This window comes from Colius striatus, chromosome Z (genome assembly GCF_028858725.1).
Source record: "Colius striatus isolate bColStr4 chromosome Z, bColStr4.1.hap1, whole genome shotgun sequence".
In the NCBI taxonomy this organism is placed as follows: domain Eukaryota; kingdom Metazoa; phylum Chordata; class Aves; order Coliiformes; family Coliidae; genus Colius; species Colius striatus.
The window spans coordinates 1,860,641-1,880,177 of NC_084790.1; the positions used below are offsets into that span (position 1 = coordinate 1,860,641).

Sequence of the window (19,537 nt, forward strand, 5' to 3'; positions counted from 1 at the left end):
GTCAGCAGGAGCACGGAGCTGATCATTCCCCTGCACTCGCCTTTGCTGAGGCTGCACCTCAAATCCTGTGTCCAGTTCTGGGCCCCTCTCTACCAGAAGGACATGGAGGTGCTGCAGAGGATCCAGAGCTGGGCTACCAAGCTGGGAAAGGATTTGGAGCACATCTCAGATGAAGAAGGGCTGAGGGATCTGGGGGTGTTGAGCCTGGAGAAAGAAGTCTCAGGGGACACCTTCTCACTCTGCAACTACCTGAAAGGCAGCTGCAGCCAGGTGGGGTTGGGCTGTTCTCCCTGGTAACAAGCAACAGAACAAGAGGAAACGGCCTCAGGTTGTGACAGGGCAGGTTCATGCTGGATGTGAGGAGGAATTGCTTTGCTGCCAGGGCTGTCAGGCATTGGAACAGCTGCCCAGGGAGCTGCTGGAGTCCCCGTCCCTGGAGGGGTTTCAGAGCTGGGTGGATGCTGCACTGAGCGCAATGGGCTGGTGGGTGACAGGGCTGGGACAGAGGCTGCACCCCATGAGCTGAAAGGGCTCTTCTATCTTAAACCGTTGTATGGTTCTAAGTGTCTGATCTTCTCTAAAGAGCTTAAGAACTGTGAAGTCCATCATATTTTTTCTTCATTTAAGTTTCATTTTTGCTGCTTGAGAGATTCCTCTGTGATCCTGTGACATGTGTGTTATTGATGTCTTTAAACAACCTCCTGTTTCCCCCTGAAGTTGGTAACAGCAGGACAGAAACAAGATAGAAAAAAAACCCCAAAGCTTTACTGAGAAGCTCTTTTCCTGGAATTACTCTAATTTGCTTTTGCTGCCCCATAGTTTTTTCTTGCTGGATAACTTCTCTGGGGGATTTTCTCCGTAAAGTCCAGACTGCACAGAGCCTGGGATGTTGTCTGTTAAAACAGCATCTCTTGGCAACCCAGTCTGCATTGCATAACTAGCTTAGGTTGCCTTTTTAATCCCTCTTGGGACAGTCACAGACCTGAATGTGATGCAGAAATGATGTTTTATAGACATTCAAAATGGGCACAACCGCATGTGCTACTTATGTTTGAAAGACTAAGTCTGGAGATTCCAGAATGAAAAGAGTGGGTAAGAAAAAAGTGAGGAACTCTGCTTGTACGGCCTTGTTGCTTGAGGTTAATTTCTTAAAAGTGACACCACATCAACACCTTCGAAAGAGCACAGGGTAGGCCAGATACTATCAATTGAAATACACTTCTGTGTTGCTTTAATTGACTTTGGAAGCTGTTGCTTGCTTAGAGACAAATGGTGTTTGAAGAGAAAACTCTAGTAAGGTTTGAGTACACCTTTTCCTTCTGGATGGTTTTGTTTGGTGAGGAGGAAGTCACTGCTTTGAAGGAGTATGTGAGCTGACACAGTTCATGTCCCAGGATAACTCATTGTGGTAGAAACTATAGAGAAGAACACAAGATTTAGCTTTTATCATCAAATGATCAGCTGTTACTGCTTATAAGGTTATGGCACATTTTCTAGGTAATAAATCGCCATATTTTCTTTCCCCCAGACCAGTTAACCTTGTTCTCTGTGTACTTGAATGGTGAGAAGAGGGGAAACCAGATGTAGCTGTGTGATTGATCTAAGTCTATCTGCAGAGTGTGCCATTGCTCAAAGAGTTAATCCTGAGCTGTCTGACAGCTCCACCAGCTCTGGGTAACCGTTTGATAAACCAGACCAAGAGCATAATCCAAATGAAAATTAACCCTCCAGAAGAGATATCTGTGTTAATTTTGAGCCAAAAGCTCATTAATGTGGAGGCAAAGCGTGGCTGGGAGTGGGATAGAAAGCTGCCTTTGGGGGTTTTATTAGAGGTATTGCATGTTTTAAGGTAATCATGAAGCCACAGCTTTGTTAAAATAGACTGTCAGGTACAGAGAATCTATTCTTGGGAACCAAAGCATGGCAACACTCACACCTTGTGGCTTTATTTCTCTTCTTTCTTCCTTTTGGGGTGTTTTCTTTTAATATTCTCCCCTCCTTACCTTCCAAGATGGCACAAAACCATTCTCACAGGAGGCTTACAAACAACAATCACTGCTATGTAGCATCCCTTTGCCCACCCTACATCTTACAGCTGGAAACAGTTCTCCCAACACATATTGATCTTGCCTTGCACTTTGCTGTATAATATTGCTTCAGAAACATTTAAAAGCTCTTTCTTTTGGTATATAACTTTCTCTGGAGGCTCTTGTGGACCCTGAAATGCCAATGTAGGATGTTAGGTGTGGTGAAACACTTCTGGGTCGCGGTAAATCAAGGAGACACAGGCTGCATATTTGATAGGAGCTTTTATAAGGCTGGTTGTGAGAGCATATCTCAGTAGGAGTGAGCAATACTGAGTTACTGCATGGAGCACAGAAGTTATTAGGCAATTTTATGGTCTGAAGTGAGAAGCAGCTGTGAAGGGCACTGCTGTTTGGCAGGGCAGCAAGCATCACAAAATACTGACTTGGAAGAGAAGAGGGAACTGTGCTGCAGAAAGGTCAGGACAAATTATCCCTCTTGAAGTAGCAGGAGAACTTTAAGCTCTCTGGGTCACACATAACTTCTGGACAGCAAACTGCTCACATCTTGGCCATGAGGTAGACTACTACTTACAACTTAGAGGAAGAGTAAGCAAGATGTGAGCATAGTCTCTGTGCACTGAGACCATGTTTGAGGGGGGAAAAAACCTTAAAAGACATTCAGAGCTGCTGGTTCCTTTCTCCTAATATTCCACATTAACAACTCTCAGTGATATTGAAATCAGTTCCCACTCCCTTTAAAGTCAGCAGGGCAGCTCAGACACCCAGTCCATTCCACCTTCAAATCTCATCAAGAGCAGGGCAGGGGAAAGGGAGCTGGGGGTGCTGCTGGGCAGCAGCATGAGCAGGAGCCAGCAACGTGGCCTCGTGGCCAAGAAGGCCAATGGCAGCCTGGGCTGGATGAGAAGGGCTGTGGGCAGGAGGTGCAGAGAGCTTCTGCTCCCCCTCTGCTCTGCCCTCCTGAGCCTGCAGCTGGAAGATTGTGGCCAGTGCTGGGCCCCTCAGTTGCAGAAGGACAGGGAGCTGCTGGAGAGAGTTGAGTGCAGGGCCACAGAGATGCTGAAGGGAGTGGAGCATCTGCCTTGTGCTGAAAGGCTGAGGGAGCTGGGGCTCTGCAGCTGGGAGAAGAGGAGCCTGAGGGGTGAGCTCATTCATGTTCCAAATGCATCAAGGCTGGGTGTGAGGAGGCTGGAGCCAGGCTGTGCTCAGGGATGGCCAATGACAGCACAAGGGGCAATGGGCACAAGCTGCAGCAGAAGAGGTTCAAAGCAACACAAGGCAGAATTTGTTCCCTGTTGAGGTGAGGGAGCACTGGCAGGGGCTGCCCAGATGGGCTGTGGAGGCTCCTTGTCTGGAGCCATCCCAACCCCATCTGGATGAGTTCGTGTGTGCCCTGCTCTAGGTGGTGCTGCTCTGGCAGGGGGGTTGCACTGGATGAGCTTCCCAGGTCCCTTCCAACCTATAACATTCTGTGATCTCTGCTAGAATCACCCTCAGAGGACCAGCTGCCACATACAGGATGTCCCCAGAGCTAACCACTGCTCACCAGGCTTTCCAAAAGACATCCTTTATAGGTATTTGTTCAAACCCTGCCCCCACCTTCAACCACCCACTTTTCTAAAGGGATAAAGTTAAGAGTAATAATTTCTTTGTTGCCATTGTATGTTCTCCAAGAGGAAAAAAGGGAGGAGCTGCTATTATATAAGGCCATTTTAATTCCCTATTAACATTTAAACAGACCTTATAAACCATGCATGTGGTCTAAATAACACAAGATGTCATGTTTCATTTCATGGGTAATGGCAATGGAATGAGACATTCATTGTGCACTAGAAAGGCAAAAGTTCCCTATGAAATTTGTCTTCATTCAAAACTCTGAATGCCCAACTCCAGTGCCAAGCAAGTTCTGATCATCAGGATGAAAAATGTTGAAGCATATGAGGTGAATTGTTTGTGCCTCTTTGCCTGGGCTGGGGTAGGAAGAAAAGGCAGTTGCAGCTTTCCATTTCTGGGAATAATAAACCAGCAAAGCCAAGGAGTTAATATGGGGGTGATTGTAAAACTGAGTTTTAAAGAATTACTGGAAGGCTCAAGGTTTCTTTTGTGTTTTCTTCTTGGATCAAATCCTCTCTAAATTGCAACCTTCTTTCATTTTGGAGACCACACCATCTCCCCTGACAGGTAAAAAGCTATGCACCAAACAAACCAACAAAAAGGGGGAATTAGAGTTGCTTTTTATGCCTGGGACTTTGCCATTGTTATCAATACCATAACCACAGAGGACTTACAGATTAGTTATCATTTGTACCCTGTGCTTCAGCCACCGTGAGAACCTCTGGCAGCAACTGCTTGGTGACAGTGTTTCAGCTGGTGCACACACTGTTCTGTGAGTGCTGGTGAGCTGGACAGAGAGGAACCTGCTGAGGGTCACCAAGGGCAAGGGCAGAGTCCTGCAGCTGGGGAGGAACAAGCCCCTGCAGCAGCACAGGCTGGGGGTGAGCTGCTGGAGAGCAGCTCCAGGAGACAGAGCTGGCACTGCTGGGGGAGAATCAACTGCCCATGAGCAGCAACGTGGCCTGGTGGGCAAGAAGCCAATGGCAGCCTGGGGGCATCCAGCAGAGTGTGGATCCAGCAGCAGGGCCAGGGAGCTTCTGCTCCCCTTTGCTCTGCTCTGCCACATGTGCTGAGGCCTCATCTGGAGTCCTGGGGCCAGTTGTGGGCTCCCCAGCTGCAGAGGGACAGGGAAGTGCTGCAGAGAGGCCAGCACAGGGCCAGCAAGATGCTCAGGGCACTGGAGCATGTTCCTGCTGAGGAAAGGCTGTGGGCCCTGGGGCTGTTTAGTCTGTAGTGGCCAGTGCCAGGACAAGGGGTGATGGACAAAAGCTGGAACACAAACAGTGCCTCTGGAACATAAGGAGAAACTCCTTTGGTGCTGAGGTGAGGGAGCCCTGGCCCAGGCTGCCCAGGGAGGGTGTGGAGGCTCCTTTTAAGGAGGTTTCCAAACCCACCTGGACACATTCCTGTACTCCCTGAGTGAGGGGAAGCTGCTTTAGCAGGGGCTTGGGCTGGGTGAACTCTAGAGATCCCTTCCAACCCCCACCATTCTGTCATTCTGTGAACTAGCTATTTCCTCATCATCATCCCCACCAGGGACACTCATTGCCTTGACTCCATTGCTTTGTTCCCTTCTGTTTCCTGCCTTTTTTTCTTTTTCCCTTAAGCACCCAAATGTGAGGTTCTGGTTCAGTCTGCTGATTACTGGGTTACTCTTTCTGAATGCCACCCAGAAAGAAAAATTGCTGTTAGCCCTGGGAGAATGAAGCAGTGTGGCTCCATACTGTGAAGACTGTGTTCAGGAGAGGTAACATGTACCTCCCATCACTCTCTTATCTTGAATAAGTAGGAAGGGAATTTCCTTAATGAGAATTAAGAGGTTTTTTAATTTGCTTTTAAGTGGGTTTTCCCTCCCCACACATACACATTAAGTTAATGCATTAATATTTAGCTTTGGCTAAATAAAAGGATCTGAGCTCTAACTTGAGGTTAACAGAACATATCTTTTCTTCCCTGAATGCAATGATACAAACAACCTACTTTGAACACCCTCACATGCTAATGTGAATTTTCCTTGTCTCTGACCTGATAATACATTGCATTTTACCTAACTAGGGCTAGAGTTCATCAAAACTGGGTGAATCCTCAAGCTAAGTATAAGACTATCAGGAGTAAATATGATCTTCACAACTATTACCTTCAGTTGGACTGGATGATCTCTAAAGGTTCCTTCCAACCTCTACCATTCTATGATCATGTAAATGAAGTAGGCTCAGACTACCAAAGACAGCACTCTTACAAGAATTCACTCCCCAAAGCTGTTAAAACACCAAGGAAATCCAGCTGAGCCCAATTGGCAACGCTGGAGGTGCTGGAACCTCTCAATTGCGGTGAGAACAGGAATTAACCTCCAGCAAAACACTGCATTTCCCCCTTATTTTCAGGTCCAACGTGGCTGAATTAAAGCTTTGAAAGAAATTCAGCCATCTGACTTTAAAACTGAATTCAAGCAGTGCCACATTGCTAAAATGAGAAGCTACTAAATGCAGAGGATATCAGAAATCTCTGGTAAATCCAAGTAAATCTTCTCCAGTTCCAAGGGAAATCCATGAAGGGTCACTATCTCCTCCATCTAGATGGGATAGGTTGCAGTTTCCAAGATGGAAAGTCTACAACGGTTTCGTTACAGCTGATTTGAAGCAGTTTAGCTGATGAAAATCTCAGTTTCTCAGGCTGCTAGCATTCCTCTCCAGAGACAGAGGGATAAGTTGAGGGAAACACTTCTATTTTTTTTAATTGAAAGGGACTTCATAAGTAAAATTGTAGGAATAACCTGGAGCAGGGCACACAGGGACTCATCCAGCTGGGGTTGGGATGGCTCCAGACAAGGAGCCTCCACAGCCCATCTGGGCAGCCCCTGCCAGTGCTCCCTCACCTCAACAGGGAACAAATTCTGCCTTGTGTTGCTTTGGAACCTCTTCTGTTCCAGCTTGTCCCCATTGCCCCTTGTGCTGTCATTGGCCATCACTGAGCACAGCCTGGCTCCAGCCTCCTCACACGCAGCCTTGATGCATTTGGAACATGAATGAGCTCACCCCTCAGGCTCCTCTTCTCCCAGCTGCAGAGCCCCAGCTCCCTCAGCCTTTCAGCACAAGGGAGATGCTCCACTCCCTTCAGCATCTCTGTGGCCCTGCACTCAACTCTCTCCAGCAGCTCCCTGTCCTTCTGCAACTGAGGGGCCCAGCACTGGCCACAATCTTCCAGCTGCAGGCTCAGGAGAGCAGCAGAGGGGGAGCAGAACCTCTCTGCACCTCCTGCCCACAGCCCTTCTCATCCAGCCCAGGCTGCCATTGGCCTTCTTGGCCACGAGGCCACGTTGCTGGCTCCTGCTCATGCTGCTGCCCACCAGCACCCCCAGCTCCCTTTCCCCTGCCCTGCTCTCTAACACTTCATTCCCCAGCCTGTGCTGCTACATGGGCTTGTTCTTTCCCAGATGCCAGACTGTGCACTTGCCCTTGCTGAATGTCATTGGATGTCTCTCTGCCCAAGCCTGCAGCCTGTGCAGGGCTGGCTGAATGGCAGCACAGCCTCTGGGGTGTCAGCCACTGTCCCCAGTTCAGTATCATCAGCAAACTTGCTGCCAGTGCCTCTGCTCCCTCAGCAAGGTCATTAATGAATAGACTGAAAAGTTGCCTCCTCTGCATTGCACAAGGTAAAAAGCAAGAGCTGATAGTAGGAGAGAGGTTATAAAATGTGACTCGAAATGCAAACACCTCTCTTGAGGTCAGGAAAAATACAAGGTCAAGCAGCAGTGTTTGAGCAGGCAGTGAAAGTGACTGGAAGAAGCTGATCATCAAAACGGGTTTCTTAGTGCTGAGATATGTTTGTGTTTTCCTCTGGCCTCTGGTTTCCCCAGAGGAGTCCAGGAAAGGTCACATAAACCATTTGAGAGCAGCAATTCCAGCCGGAGTGACCAACCTCTGAGATGTGAAACCACAGTAAGGACCCACTGAAGAGCACACAGAGCAGAAACTTCTTTGGAGAGCACCTTTAACTCTGCTCAAGGGGAAAAGATACATAAATAGAGAGAGGAAGGGGGTGTTAAAGGAAAAGCAGGAGGGGAAGCTGGCAGTAGATGGGCTGTGGGGCACGTGCTGTTCCTCAAGCCCCGCAGTTGCTTTGCAGTGTAACAAAAACTTGCCTGCTTATCCTTTTTTTGCTTTCATTCTGGGATATGGTTAAACTCTGAATTAGATGCTAGTCTTCATACGAATTATTCCATGGAGAGAGGTGAAATGAAAATGCTTTGGATAACCCCCCCTAAAAGAAGCTTAACCTTGTCTTATTTGTGTGTGAGGGTGTCTTGAATAACTTAGAGCAGGTCACTAGATCTGAAGCATATATATATCAATACAGCTGTGAGGAATTTAAAGGTGGAGAATGGGGAGAATACCTTGTTAACACCTGAGTAGCAGGTGGAATCCATTGAATGAGCCCTTCAACATCCCACTTTTCCCCTATCTCCTCCAGAATACCCAGTTGGTAAAGTCCACCCACCCCCTCCCTGGGCCACCAAACACCAATTTCAAGTGTGGTTGGTGTTTAGTGTTCAAATAGTGCACTGAAAACTTGCTCCCCCTGTTTGTTTGCCATTCCCTTGGGAGGATTTCATTCTCACTATGTAAATATTATCTTTGAAGAGGTCCTTTTTTGTTCTCCCTTACATTTTATCTGCAGTCACTGGGTCTTCTTACATAATACAAGGTTCAGAATAGAGGGGAAGCTTTCAGCAGTTTCATATCACATTTTCTAATGAAGAGAAATTGATCTTGCGTCATTTTTAAGGTATGAAGCATATTCTCCCAGATAAATTACTTGTACTTCCACTGGCCTTAGATCTCTTTAATTATTCCTCACTTCTAAATCAGGAAGATAAATCTCAGCTCATCAGGATGGGAAATGGCAGGATAGTTGTACTGACAATTGCAAATAGAACCCCTGGCAAGATGTGAAATGGATTTTGCAGCTCATGGTGATTGCAGTTCAGCATGTTGCAGCTGTAGGTGATGATGAAGCTGAGAGCCTGGTTTTGTGCTGCTGAGGTATAGCTCCTTGCTTCTTGTAGAACCAAGAGGGAAGCAAGCCACCGGCCATCATTGTGCTCTTCTCTGGCAGTGCACAAACATCTGGGATCATAGAATCACAGAATGGTGGGATTGGAAGGGAGCTTTAGAGCTCATCCAGTGCAAACCCCCTGCAGAAGCAGCTCCCACCTAGATCAGGGAGCACAGGAACGTGTCCAGGTGGGTCTTGAAGACCTTCAAGGAAGGAGCCTCCACACCCTCCCTGGGCAGCCTGGGCCAGGGCTCCCTCACCCCAACACTGAAACAGTTTGGCCTTGTGTTTAAATGGAGCTGTTTGTGTTCCAGCTTCATCCCATCACCCCTTGTCCTGTTGCTGGATACAATAGAAAAAAGTGCTGCCCCAACCTCCTGACACCCACCAGTGAGATCTTGAGGCCACGTTGCTGCTCATGGGCAGTTGATTCTCCCCCAGCAGTGCCAGGTCTGTCTCCTGGAGCTGCTCTCCAGCAGCTCACCCCCAGCCTGGGCTGCTGCAGGGGCTTGTTCCTCCCCAGCTGCAGGACTCTGCCCTTGCCCTTGGTGACCCTCAGCAGGTTCCTCTGTGCCCAACTCTGCAGCTGGTTGAGATCTGGCTGCCTGGCAGCACAGCCTCTGGGCAATCAGCCAGTGCTCCCAGTTTGGTGCCAGCAGGGCACTTGCTGAGGGTCCCTCTGTGCCCTCACCCAGGTGCTTGACGAAGATGTTGAGCAAGACTGGCCCCAGAACCCATCCCTGTGCAACTCCACTGGCCACAGGCCTCCAGCTCCATCCTGTGCCATTGATCACCCCCCTCTGGGCTCTGTCATTCAGCAGCTCTGCATCCACCTCACTTCCACTCATCCCAGCCACACTGCCTGAGCTTTCTGAGGAGGATGTTGTGGGAGACAGTGTCAATGTCTCCCATGATGGGATTGGAGCTGGCTTCTTGTTTCACAGACAGGGTGGAGGTTGAAACTCAGGCTTTGAATAAGAAAATCGAAACATACTGATAGGATTGCAGTTCTTCCCAGGAAATGAAACATTTCTCCTTCCAGGAGGCTGCACATGCATTGTAGGGACTTAAAAAGTTCTAGAGACTCAGAAGCCGTCTGGTGTGCAGTAATTATTGCCACTGAGCAGCTGTCAGAGCAGCTGGATTGTCATGCCTTTGCCATTTACTGCTTTGGAGGCAGCAGAGTTGATGATCTTGTCCTGATTTGTAATAGAAAAACCTGCTCAACATCTGGACACTTCAGGTTTTGGGTAAGTTTAAAGAACAGCTTTTGGGCTTCATTCTTGTCTTGCTCACCCAAATCCACCTCATAGGTCAGAGCTGTTTTGAAAGCTCATTCAGCCCTTTGCATTGGAAGAGCTTTTTCATCACACAACAATTGTTGGCAAAATGACGTTCCTCAATGATCATGTAAGTCCCAACATTCCTAACCCTCTTTTTTAGCTGCTAGCTGCTGTGGACACAGTTGAGAAGCCACTTTGGGTGGATATCTCCAAGGTGTGGCTCTGCATTAACATCCTTTAGGCTCCAGAGATCTTGGCTTGCTGTTGAAAACCTTTTACTGCATCATAAGCAGGAGAATCCTGCTGCTTGTAAGCAGAGGGTAAGGAGAAGATAGGAATGGGATGTGGGAGGCATTTGGCTCTTTATTTATTAGCTGTGGCTTTTAAGTAACAGATGAAATATCACAAGATCACCACCAAAAAAAACCCTTAAAGGCAACATTCTGAGGAGAAAAAAGCACAACTGCCAGTATTGCCAAGTAAAGAAGCAACCATGCTGGGTTTTAGCCTCTGTTGTGATGTGTCAGTGCTGTGCCTGATCAGACCAGCTGGTAGGGTTTGAAAAACTGGGCTTGATTCCCCCAGCAAGTCTCTTCATCAAAGTTCTTTCTCCAAATGAACACAATTAGCAGTGGTAAGAAAACCATCCATTAAGTGTGGAGCTGCCATCGGTTGATGCTTCTAAAACAAGTCAGATGTGTTTTGAGAGTCAAATGCAGTTTGGGCAGTAGAGGTGGAGTGTGAAACAGGATCTGTGCTGCTCTGGAGTATTGTGGCTCTTCCTTCTTGGACATGCAGCATTCAGGGTTGCAGTATCTTCTTGGCATGCTCAGGATTGGTTTGTATGAGGGTGTTTTGCTGGAGGTTGAAGTACAACTCTTGCCGCTAATCATGTGGTAAAACTGATTCTCTATTCCAGGACTGATGTGATTTGGTATCTAGAAGTTATGTTGTTGATGAGGAACTACTGATGTGGTTTAGCTGCTGTTACAGAGATTGGAAAACTGAGCTTTTATCAATTTGTTGCTCCATTGTCTCCTATTAAGAAATGAAATCACCAGCAAGATGATTGATTCTGGTCATCCTTGATGGCTCTGTGTGTGCTAGATAGAATTAAATTGGGACTGAAATAGGATGAATATGGAATTTACAGGGAGGAAATGTCCTTCAGCAGCTGATAGATATATATAGAGAGATATATATACACACTCAGATATAGATAGAGATATATTTAGCAGCAAGACCAATATGGGGAGTTTTGTTTTCTTGCCTTTTCTGTTCTCAGAGAAGCATAAGCAGCTTCAACAGGGTAAGCTGGGAGGATATTTAGTGAAGAACAAGGGTGGTGTCTTCACAAAGGAACAGGATTCTTTTCAGCCAGTGAGCTTGTTTCTTGTATGCAACGAAGCTTTGGCACAGCAAAACTGCTGAGCTCTGTGTGTTAACACATTAATAACTCCCATTCAAGGAGAGATATGGCTGGGAAGGCTGATAATCCTCATCCTAATGGTGTGCATAAGCTTACTGCAGTGTCATTGACAAATAGCAAAGGAAAATATTCAGACTTGGATTAGATTCCAATCGTGTTTTTGTTTAAAGGGACTCTCGTTTGCTTGCATCTTCCCTTTCTAAGCTCTCCCAGTCCATTAGGGCTGTCCTAAATCAACCAGGCAGTCCTGACTGCCAGTCAGCTCAACTGAAAAGGGGATGGTGGGATTTTTTTCTCTCTTGATAAGTGAGGATTATCTGTTAAGGTCCTGCTTTCCCTGAGAGCCACGTGTTCTGACTGCGTCAGACGTGCTGCTGGCGTGGGTGGTGGCATGAAGGCTGGAGTGGGAAGGACAGACCTGCCTGATGTGATGCCAGGCTCCTAGGCAAGCTTGTGCTTTGTGTCCCTGGAGTAAGTACCCACCAGAGTGCTTTGGAAATGCTTTCAGGCTGCTGCAGTAACATCTGCTCTTCCTCTGCAGATCCTCTGGCTCGGTTCACACTGCAGAAGGTGGACAGAAGTTGTGGCACTGTAGTATAGGTGAAACCTGAAGCTGAGTGCTGGAGGTGGCTGGGAACAGACTGAAAGTGGAGTTTCTGCTTAAAGAAAATCACCTCCACACCAAAGACCCATCTTTCTCATTGCAGCATTTCACCTCTGATCTGCTCCTTCATAGCCAACAGCTAATCAACTTTACAAGACCAGAAAAGCATGGAGGACTAATAATAACAGGCTTTGATGGCTTTATCTCCTTTTTCTTTCTTGCTCCTGTTCATCTTTTCTCCGTCTCTCTTTTTCTTAAAACTTACACAGAGTTCAGGCAACTGAAAGAACATCATTACAAATTGCTGCCAACTTTAAGCCTCTCCTTGCCACCCCTTGTTGTATAGTCTCTGAATCTTGCTTGGTTTTTGACTCCCAACATGATCTTGTAAAGGTTTTTGTATGGTCATTAGGCATTGTCTGAGGAAAAAGTGTTTCTCTCAGCTTTGAAATGTTCTGCCTTTCAGCTTTGTTGAATTGTTACATATTGTGGGAGGTGACAAAGAGGAAGGATTCAAAGCCCAGTGCTGTGAGCTTACTCTTCCAAAGCTTCAAAATACTGACTTGTTTCATAGCAAAGAATTAATACCAGCTTCACAGGCTGCCTTTGAGGCTCTTTAATGAATTAATTCAGTTTAAACTCATCGTCTTGTTATGGTAGTTGACCAAAAACTGAAGAAGCAAAATCAGTATTGGCTACAGGGTACTGAGCAGCCCAATACTGAGCAGCAGGGTTTCCATTGATAAAGGTTGCATGTGGATTTTGGAAGTGGTCACAAGGAGAAGGGCAGAGCTGGTGATCTGCAAAGATTTCTTTCCAGTCATCACCAAGAAAACTCAATTGCTGCAGCTTTGTGGCCGGTGTTAACTCAGTCATTCCCCTCCAATTCAATCCAGGGGCATTTCCCACTGAATTCTGCAGTACCCATCATGGAAATCAATTTTAGTGGCGTTTGGGGGGGTCAATACTCAGAGCTCTTCCCCACAGAAGTACCCAGCTCATCTGGAGGTGTTCACTCAGGTGATGGTGAGACAATCCATCTGCTTCAGTTAAAAAACAGAACAAACAAGAACTTAGGCTGTGTTATCTGCTAGTTTCAGACAGAAAGATCCTCTCTGCAGTTTCTCCTTCAACCGTGCTTATTCTTGTAGTGATAGCAGCTTCAGCAGAGACATAAATTCTTCCTGTTTAATCTAACATTGTAAAGAAAATGAAGTTCTGCCATGAGCAAGTCACATGGCAGCAGTTTTCTTCTCTAGTTCAGATAACACGTTCCTCATTTATTCATGTGTTTCTGCTGGCCTGTTGAGAAGTTTCATTTTTCTGCCCCTAATTCTGCCTTTATGAACAGATAAATGTTCATATCTAAACTAAATAGCTCTAAAATAAAAGAATCTCAAGGGTTGGAGGGGATCTGGGAAGCTCATCCAGTGCAACCCCCCTGCCAGAGCAGCACCACCTAGAGCAGGGCACACAGGGACTCATCCAGCTGGGGTTGGGATGGCTCCAGACAAGGAGCCTCCACAGCCCATCTGGGCAGCCCCTGCCGGTGCTCCCTCAGCTCAACAGGGAACAAATTCTGCCTTGTGTTGCTTTGGAACCTCTTCTGTTGCAGCTTGTCCCCATTGCCCCTTGTCCTACCACTCACAACCCCACCACTCAGTGATTCTGTGATAACCAGGGCAAGAAGGGCATTAAAACCTACAGTGGTTACCACGAACATGCCCATCCCTGGAAATCCAGGCTCACACCCACAAAGTCACAGCATCTCAAGGGCTGGAAGGGACCTGCAGAGCTCATCCAGTGCAGCCCCCCTGCCAGAGCAGCATCACCTAGAGCAGGGCACACAGGGACTCATCCAGCTGGGGTTGGGATGGCTGCAGAGAAGGAGTCGCCACAGCCCATCTGGGCAGCCCCTGCCAGTGCTCCCTCACCTCATTCTTCCTTGTGTTTCTTTGGAACCTCTTGTGTTCCAGTTTATACCCATTGGCTCTTAAAAATGATGAGGAGATGATTGGCTGCAGTATGAAATGCACTCTTGAGTTCTCTGTCACCTAGTAGAAGTGTGGAGTGTCTCTGTAAAGCTTTGCACACACATGGTTGAGTGAGTTTTGTGGTTGGGAGAACTCTAGATTTGATATGGGAGACTCGTATATGTCTTCTTTATTTGTCAACATCAACAGGAGACCAAAGCAGAGCTACAAGTTACCAAAACAATTCTTTGCTCCTTGCTAGGGGAAATACAACTTGATTCCTCGTAGCTGTGTTGACTCCATCTGGTTCCATCTCTGTGTGATTGACTTCAGGCCATAAAAACTCCCAAGTGTTGATGTGGTTGTTTGCTTTCTCATGACAGCCACCAGCTCAGCCCACTTGGAAGATCTCGCTTACCTGGACGAGCAGCGACACACTCCCCTGCGGACCTCGCTCCGAATGCCGCGGCAGAGCATGGCCGGCGCCCGCACGCAGCAGGACCTGCGAGGTAGGAGCAGGGCAGAGGCCTCAGGGCGCTCTGGGGTGGGAGCTTGGACTGCAGCCAAATGGGCCACATCCCTGTGAAAGTCACAGAATCTCAGAATGGTGGGGGTTGGAAGGGATCTCTAGAGTTCACCCAGCCCAAGCCCCTGCTAAAGCAGGTTCTACTCGCTCGGGGGGCACAGGAATGTGTCCAGATGGGGTTGGAAACCTCCTGAGAAGGAGCCTCCACACCCTCCCTGGGCAGCCTGGGCCAGGGCTCCCTCACCTCAGCACCAAAGGAGTTTCTCCTCCTATGCCAGTAACACTTTATGTGTTCCAGTTTGTCCCCATTACATCTTGTCCTGTCACTGGCCACCACACAACAAACACTGGCCCCATTCTCTCAACACCTACCGTTTAGGTATTGATCAGCATTAGGTATTGACAAGGTTCCCCACACCCCTCCCAGCCTTCTCTGCTCCAGGCTGAACAGCCCCAGGTCCTGCAGCCTCTCCTCCTCACACACATGTTCCAGTCCCCTCAGCATCTTTGTAGCCCTCCACTGGTGTCTCTCCAGAAGTTCTTTATCACTCTTGGACTGTGGAGCTCAGAACTGGACACACACGTGGCCTCACCAGGGCAAAAGGGGAGGATTTCCTCGCTCCTCCTGTTGCCCACACTCTTTCTTCATGCCCCCTGGAATGCCAGTGGCCTTCTTGGCCCTGAGGGCACATTGCTGCTCATGTTTATTTTGCTGTCAACCCGGTCTCTCGGGAGCCAGGACCATCTTATATACAGGTATTAAGCTCTGCCTCTCCATGAGGATGTGAACTAGTCTTCTTTATTTCCAGTGTCTTTAGTGGCATGGCCAGATGAAAAGGGAAAGAAATGAAGTAATTAAACCAAGTACTCCTGCCACGTGTCTGGTGGTAGTTAGCTGGATGGTGCCCCACTGCTCCATCATCAGGGGAGTGCTGTCAGTGTAACATTTTGGGGTTGGTTTTCTGGGCTGAAATGTCTGGCTTGCCAAATTCACCCTCCATGTAGCCGTGGTGTAAAGGTGGGTTACAGAGGAATCACATTCATGAATTGGCCCAGAGCAGTCCCGTTTGTCAGGAACACACATACAAACCAGCCAATTGTATATTGAAACCAGCCTGCACTGCCTTCCTCTGCACCCTGAGGTGAGGTGATGGCCTCTGTGTTCAGCTTGCCAAGGCTTCTGCCCACCCTGAGCCCAGTGGCCCCATCCAAGGTGATGGGATGGGCTCTCTGTGTTTTCTTTCAAACAAAAGCAGAGGGTTCCGGCTTCTCTTTGCAGTTTGCAGCACACCAGGAGGGAAGGAGTCACGCTCAGTGTCTGAGGCCACCATCCCAACACGTCCCTCCTCTGGACTCTCACAATGCCACTATTCAGGCAGCCCTTTGACTTCTGAAAAGCCCCTTTGAGAGGAATGTTTGTGGTTCTTCCTGGCAAATTGCACCAAAAGAAAAGATGTTAGCAGTGAGAAGAACAGCCAGGGCTGACATTTTTAGTGGTTTATTTCCAGGCGGCTCCCACCTTGATTCACCTCATGTCCTTGAGATTTCATCCCACCCTACAACTTCCAAGCCTCTTTTAATTTGAGCACAGTCTTTGGCCGCCTCCTTAAGCAATTCTCATGACAGCATTGCATCTGCAGCAGCTCCCCAGGTTTATGCTTTATCCCCATCACTTGTCTTTGCCCAGATGAGTAAATGGCTGTGAAAGCTCGTTGTAGCACTTGTGGTTGTTGCTGTGCCACGAGACTAGTTTGCTTTCCACTGTATGTAGAGAGGGAGCTTTCTGTTGGTGGTACATTGAAATCTCCTTTTCCCTGGGTGGGGTTTTATTGAGCAAGTGCCCACAGTGCTAAGGTAAGAAGATGAGGAGGCAGAAGGCACGGCCTGTTAGGCCCTAGTTGGGATTTCTACCACATGCACAAGGCCTTGACTGGAGGAAGAGACTGTTTCTTTGGATGATGGTTTATAATGAAATCATACTGGCTGGTGAGGCACTTATAAAAATGTATTAGCAGGCTGTAAGTGAAGAAAGCAAAGTTTGACAGACACAATTTCCATATGTTCCAAGGGAAGCAGTTGCCAAGGCTTCGTAATTTGCACTGATTGCATCCAAAACATTCAACTTTATTGTAGGAACAGAATCAAGTTGTTTTCCAGACACACTTTTAAAGAAACCATGCAGCACTACAGATTTTTCTCTGTTCTTTTCCCCTTTTGGTTTGGGCAAGGTTGCATGAGAACAGCAGCAGACTTTCGAGTCTTGGGGAGTTTGCTTCTGAGAGGGAGGTGAAAAATCAAACCACCACTATGGGGAAATAGTTTCACTTCATTGAATGTGTGAGGGGTCCACAAAATAGTACAGGAACCAGATATTACTGTGAGATTGCACCAATCTGGGTTGTTAGAATCACCAGCTCTTTGTTCAAACTGGAAATCCTAAAACTTGGGTTTAACTTGAATGTGTCTGGTCTTGGCACTGAGCTGAAATGGTGAAGCAGTTCCTGGCCCTGTATCGAGGCAACACTTTACAGCCCACTGATTGGTTTTCTTCACAGTGTCCAAGAATCCCAGTGCAGAGAAACTAAATGAGGCTTGTGGTGGTTTAGCCCGGTGTCCACCAAGTCATACAATCACTCCCCCTCCCTAACTGAACAGGAGAGAGACAAATATAACCAAATGGCTTGTGAGTTGAGATAAGGACGGAGAGATCGCTCAGCAATTGGACTCAAACAGACTCAACTTAGGGAGAAAAGGTTTGATTTATTAAAGGAACAATAAGAGCAGGGAAATGAGAAATAAAACTGAATCGGAAAACACCTCCCCCGACCCCTCCCTCTGCCCAGGACTCTCCTTCCCTCCCCCCCATGGCATGAAGGATGGGAGTTGGGGTCAGTTCACCACAGATGGACTTTGCTGCTGCTGCTTCTCAGGGAGAGGCCTCCTCACACTTCCCACTGCTGCACTGTGGGGTCCCTCCCACGGGAGACAGTCCCTCACCAACTGCTCCAGCGTGGCTCCTTCCCACGGGCTGCAGCTCCTCACCAACTGCTGCAGCCTGGGGCCTGCCACGGGGCAGCTCCTCACACCCTGCCCCAGCGTGGGTCATGCACGGGGAGAACAGTCCTTCAGGGACAGACTCACAGGGTCCCAAGTCCTGACAGCAAACCAGCTCTGGCCTGGGCTCCTCTCTGCCCACAGACACCCAGGTGCTGCCAGGAGCTGGCTCCAGGATGAGCTTCCCACGCAGTCCCAGCCTCCTTCAGGCACCCACCCGCTGCGGCGTGGGCTCCTCCACGGGCTGCCAGTGGGTCTGTGCTCCCTGGGGCCTCCCTGGGCTGCAGGGGCACAGCTGCCTCACCATGGGCTGCACCACAGGGCACAAGGGTCTAAGCTCCCTCCTCCCCCTCCTTCTGCACTGACCTTGGTGTCTGCAGAGATGTTCTCACACTCTCACTCCCTGGTGCTGCTGCAGTTCAGCAACTGCCCAGAAACTTCTTCTCCAACACATTAATCACAGAGGTGTTGGTTCCATCACTACCTGGCCAGGCCTGGGTCAGCTGTGGGGTCCAGCTTAGAAGTGACTGGCCCTAACCCTGTGAGCTCCAGGGGAAGCTTCTGGCAGCTCTTTGTTTAAGGAGGCCACCCCTGTAGCGCCCCCTGCTACCAAAAAACCTGGCCCAGGCAAAACCACTCCAGACACCATCCCTGCTGTTGTTTGTTAAGTCATTTGTTTTACCCAGTGGATTAATTTACCAGGTCCCAACAGCTGGGAGCACAACGTGTATTTGTACCAGCAGCAGGTTTCTAATGGGATGGTGGATGCAATTTTTGGGTTGCCTATTTCCAGCCAGCAGGATTTGAAGCTGTTCAGGGTTGCTGTAACCCAAAGTACAAGATGATTGCTGTGATGTACCGTGGAGCAGGAAGCCAGATGGCAACCAAATGATGTGGTATGAGAACATCCCCAACTGTTGCCATCATGTGTTTTGGGGTTTTTTTCCCCCCCCTGAAAGCTAATGTGAATGCTGAGGCAGAGCATGAAGAACTGTGGTGTTTAGGTGAAGTTTGGAGTGGAGGATGGCCCAGACTCCACCAATATATTGTTTACCAATAGAAACAATATGCCAGGAGCATGTTTTCTCCTTAAGCTGTCTTTAATCATGTTTATCATTTTATCATTATCCTGCCATGTCTTTCCTACTGTCACCTTTTAGATAAGACATTTTCACACACTTCTTCGAAACACTGGGAGGTAGTTCAGCTTTTTTAGGCACATAGTGAAAACTAGCCCCTGGTTTAAGAAGACACCTGGAAAAGGTTGCAGCTTGGAGCAAGTGGAAGAAACATTGGCTGATTTATGGGTTGTTTTTTAACAAAGGATTGATACTGAGTTGTTCAGAACCACATTGCATCACGGTGAGTATTAATGCTCTTCTCACCTGGGCTTCCTCTCAATATGTTGGCAATATCCAGATTACTCTGCTTAGCTTTAGACAGCAAGATGTGTTTTCTACCAGAAAACCAGGGTACTAAAATGGCAGCAAAATGTATCTAGAGCAAAGCATAAAACAACTGAAGAGCCGTGGGTGCAGATTGCCAGCATGGCTGAGGAGAAACAGTCCTGTTGGAAAAGGGGAGAGTCTGTGAAACAAATTATTCCTGCACAGACATTTTAGAACCTTTCAGCAACTAAAATAACTGAAAGTACACTTTGTGTAGCAGAGGGTGACCTGTGTGGTAAAGCAGAATGGGCAGCGGCTTTTCTCTTTCAGTTGTGCACATAATGCAGCCAGCTTTGATTTGATTCAGTTGAAGTGTTCAGCTACAAAGAAAGAGCCAGGATGGATATGGTGGGCAGTGTTGCAGCTTGAGATTTGACTTTATTGTTTGGAGTCTCCAGAAGTTGCAGAATATTTCTTCAACACTCATAAAAATGTAGCCTTAGCAGACCTTGTTGTGGCCCACTCCACGCAGTGATTGCCAGGAACAGTGTGGGCTTAATTTATGG

The 19,537-nt window shown here is 47.9% G+C and overlaps 1 protein-coding gene across 9 annotated transcripts in view; it reads left to right on the forward strand.

Annotated features, from left to right (window-relative positions):
* LOC104557622 (protein TANC2) overlaps positions 1–19,537 on the forward strand; it is a 306,816-nt gene that overhangs the window by 206,472 nt on the left and 80,807 nt on the right. For all 9 annotated transcript variants that reach the window (XM_062018045.1, XM_062018041.1, XM_062018049.1 and 6 more), the window contains one exon: positions 14,387–14,512. In XM_062018045.1, coding sequence (XP_061874029.1) covers positions 14,387–14,512 — 126 coding nt within the window. The remainder of the gene's footprint in view (positions 1–14,386; positions 14,513–19,537) is intronic.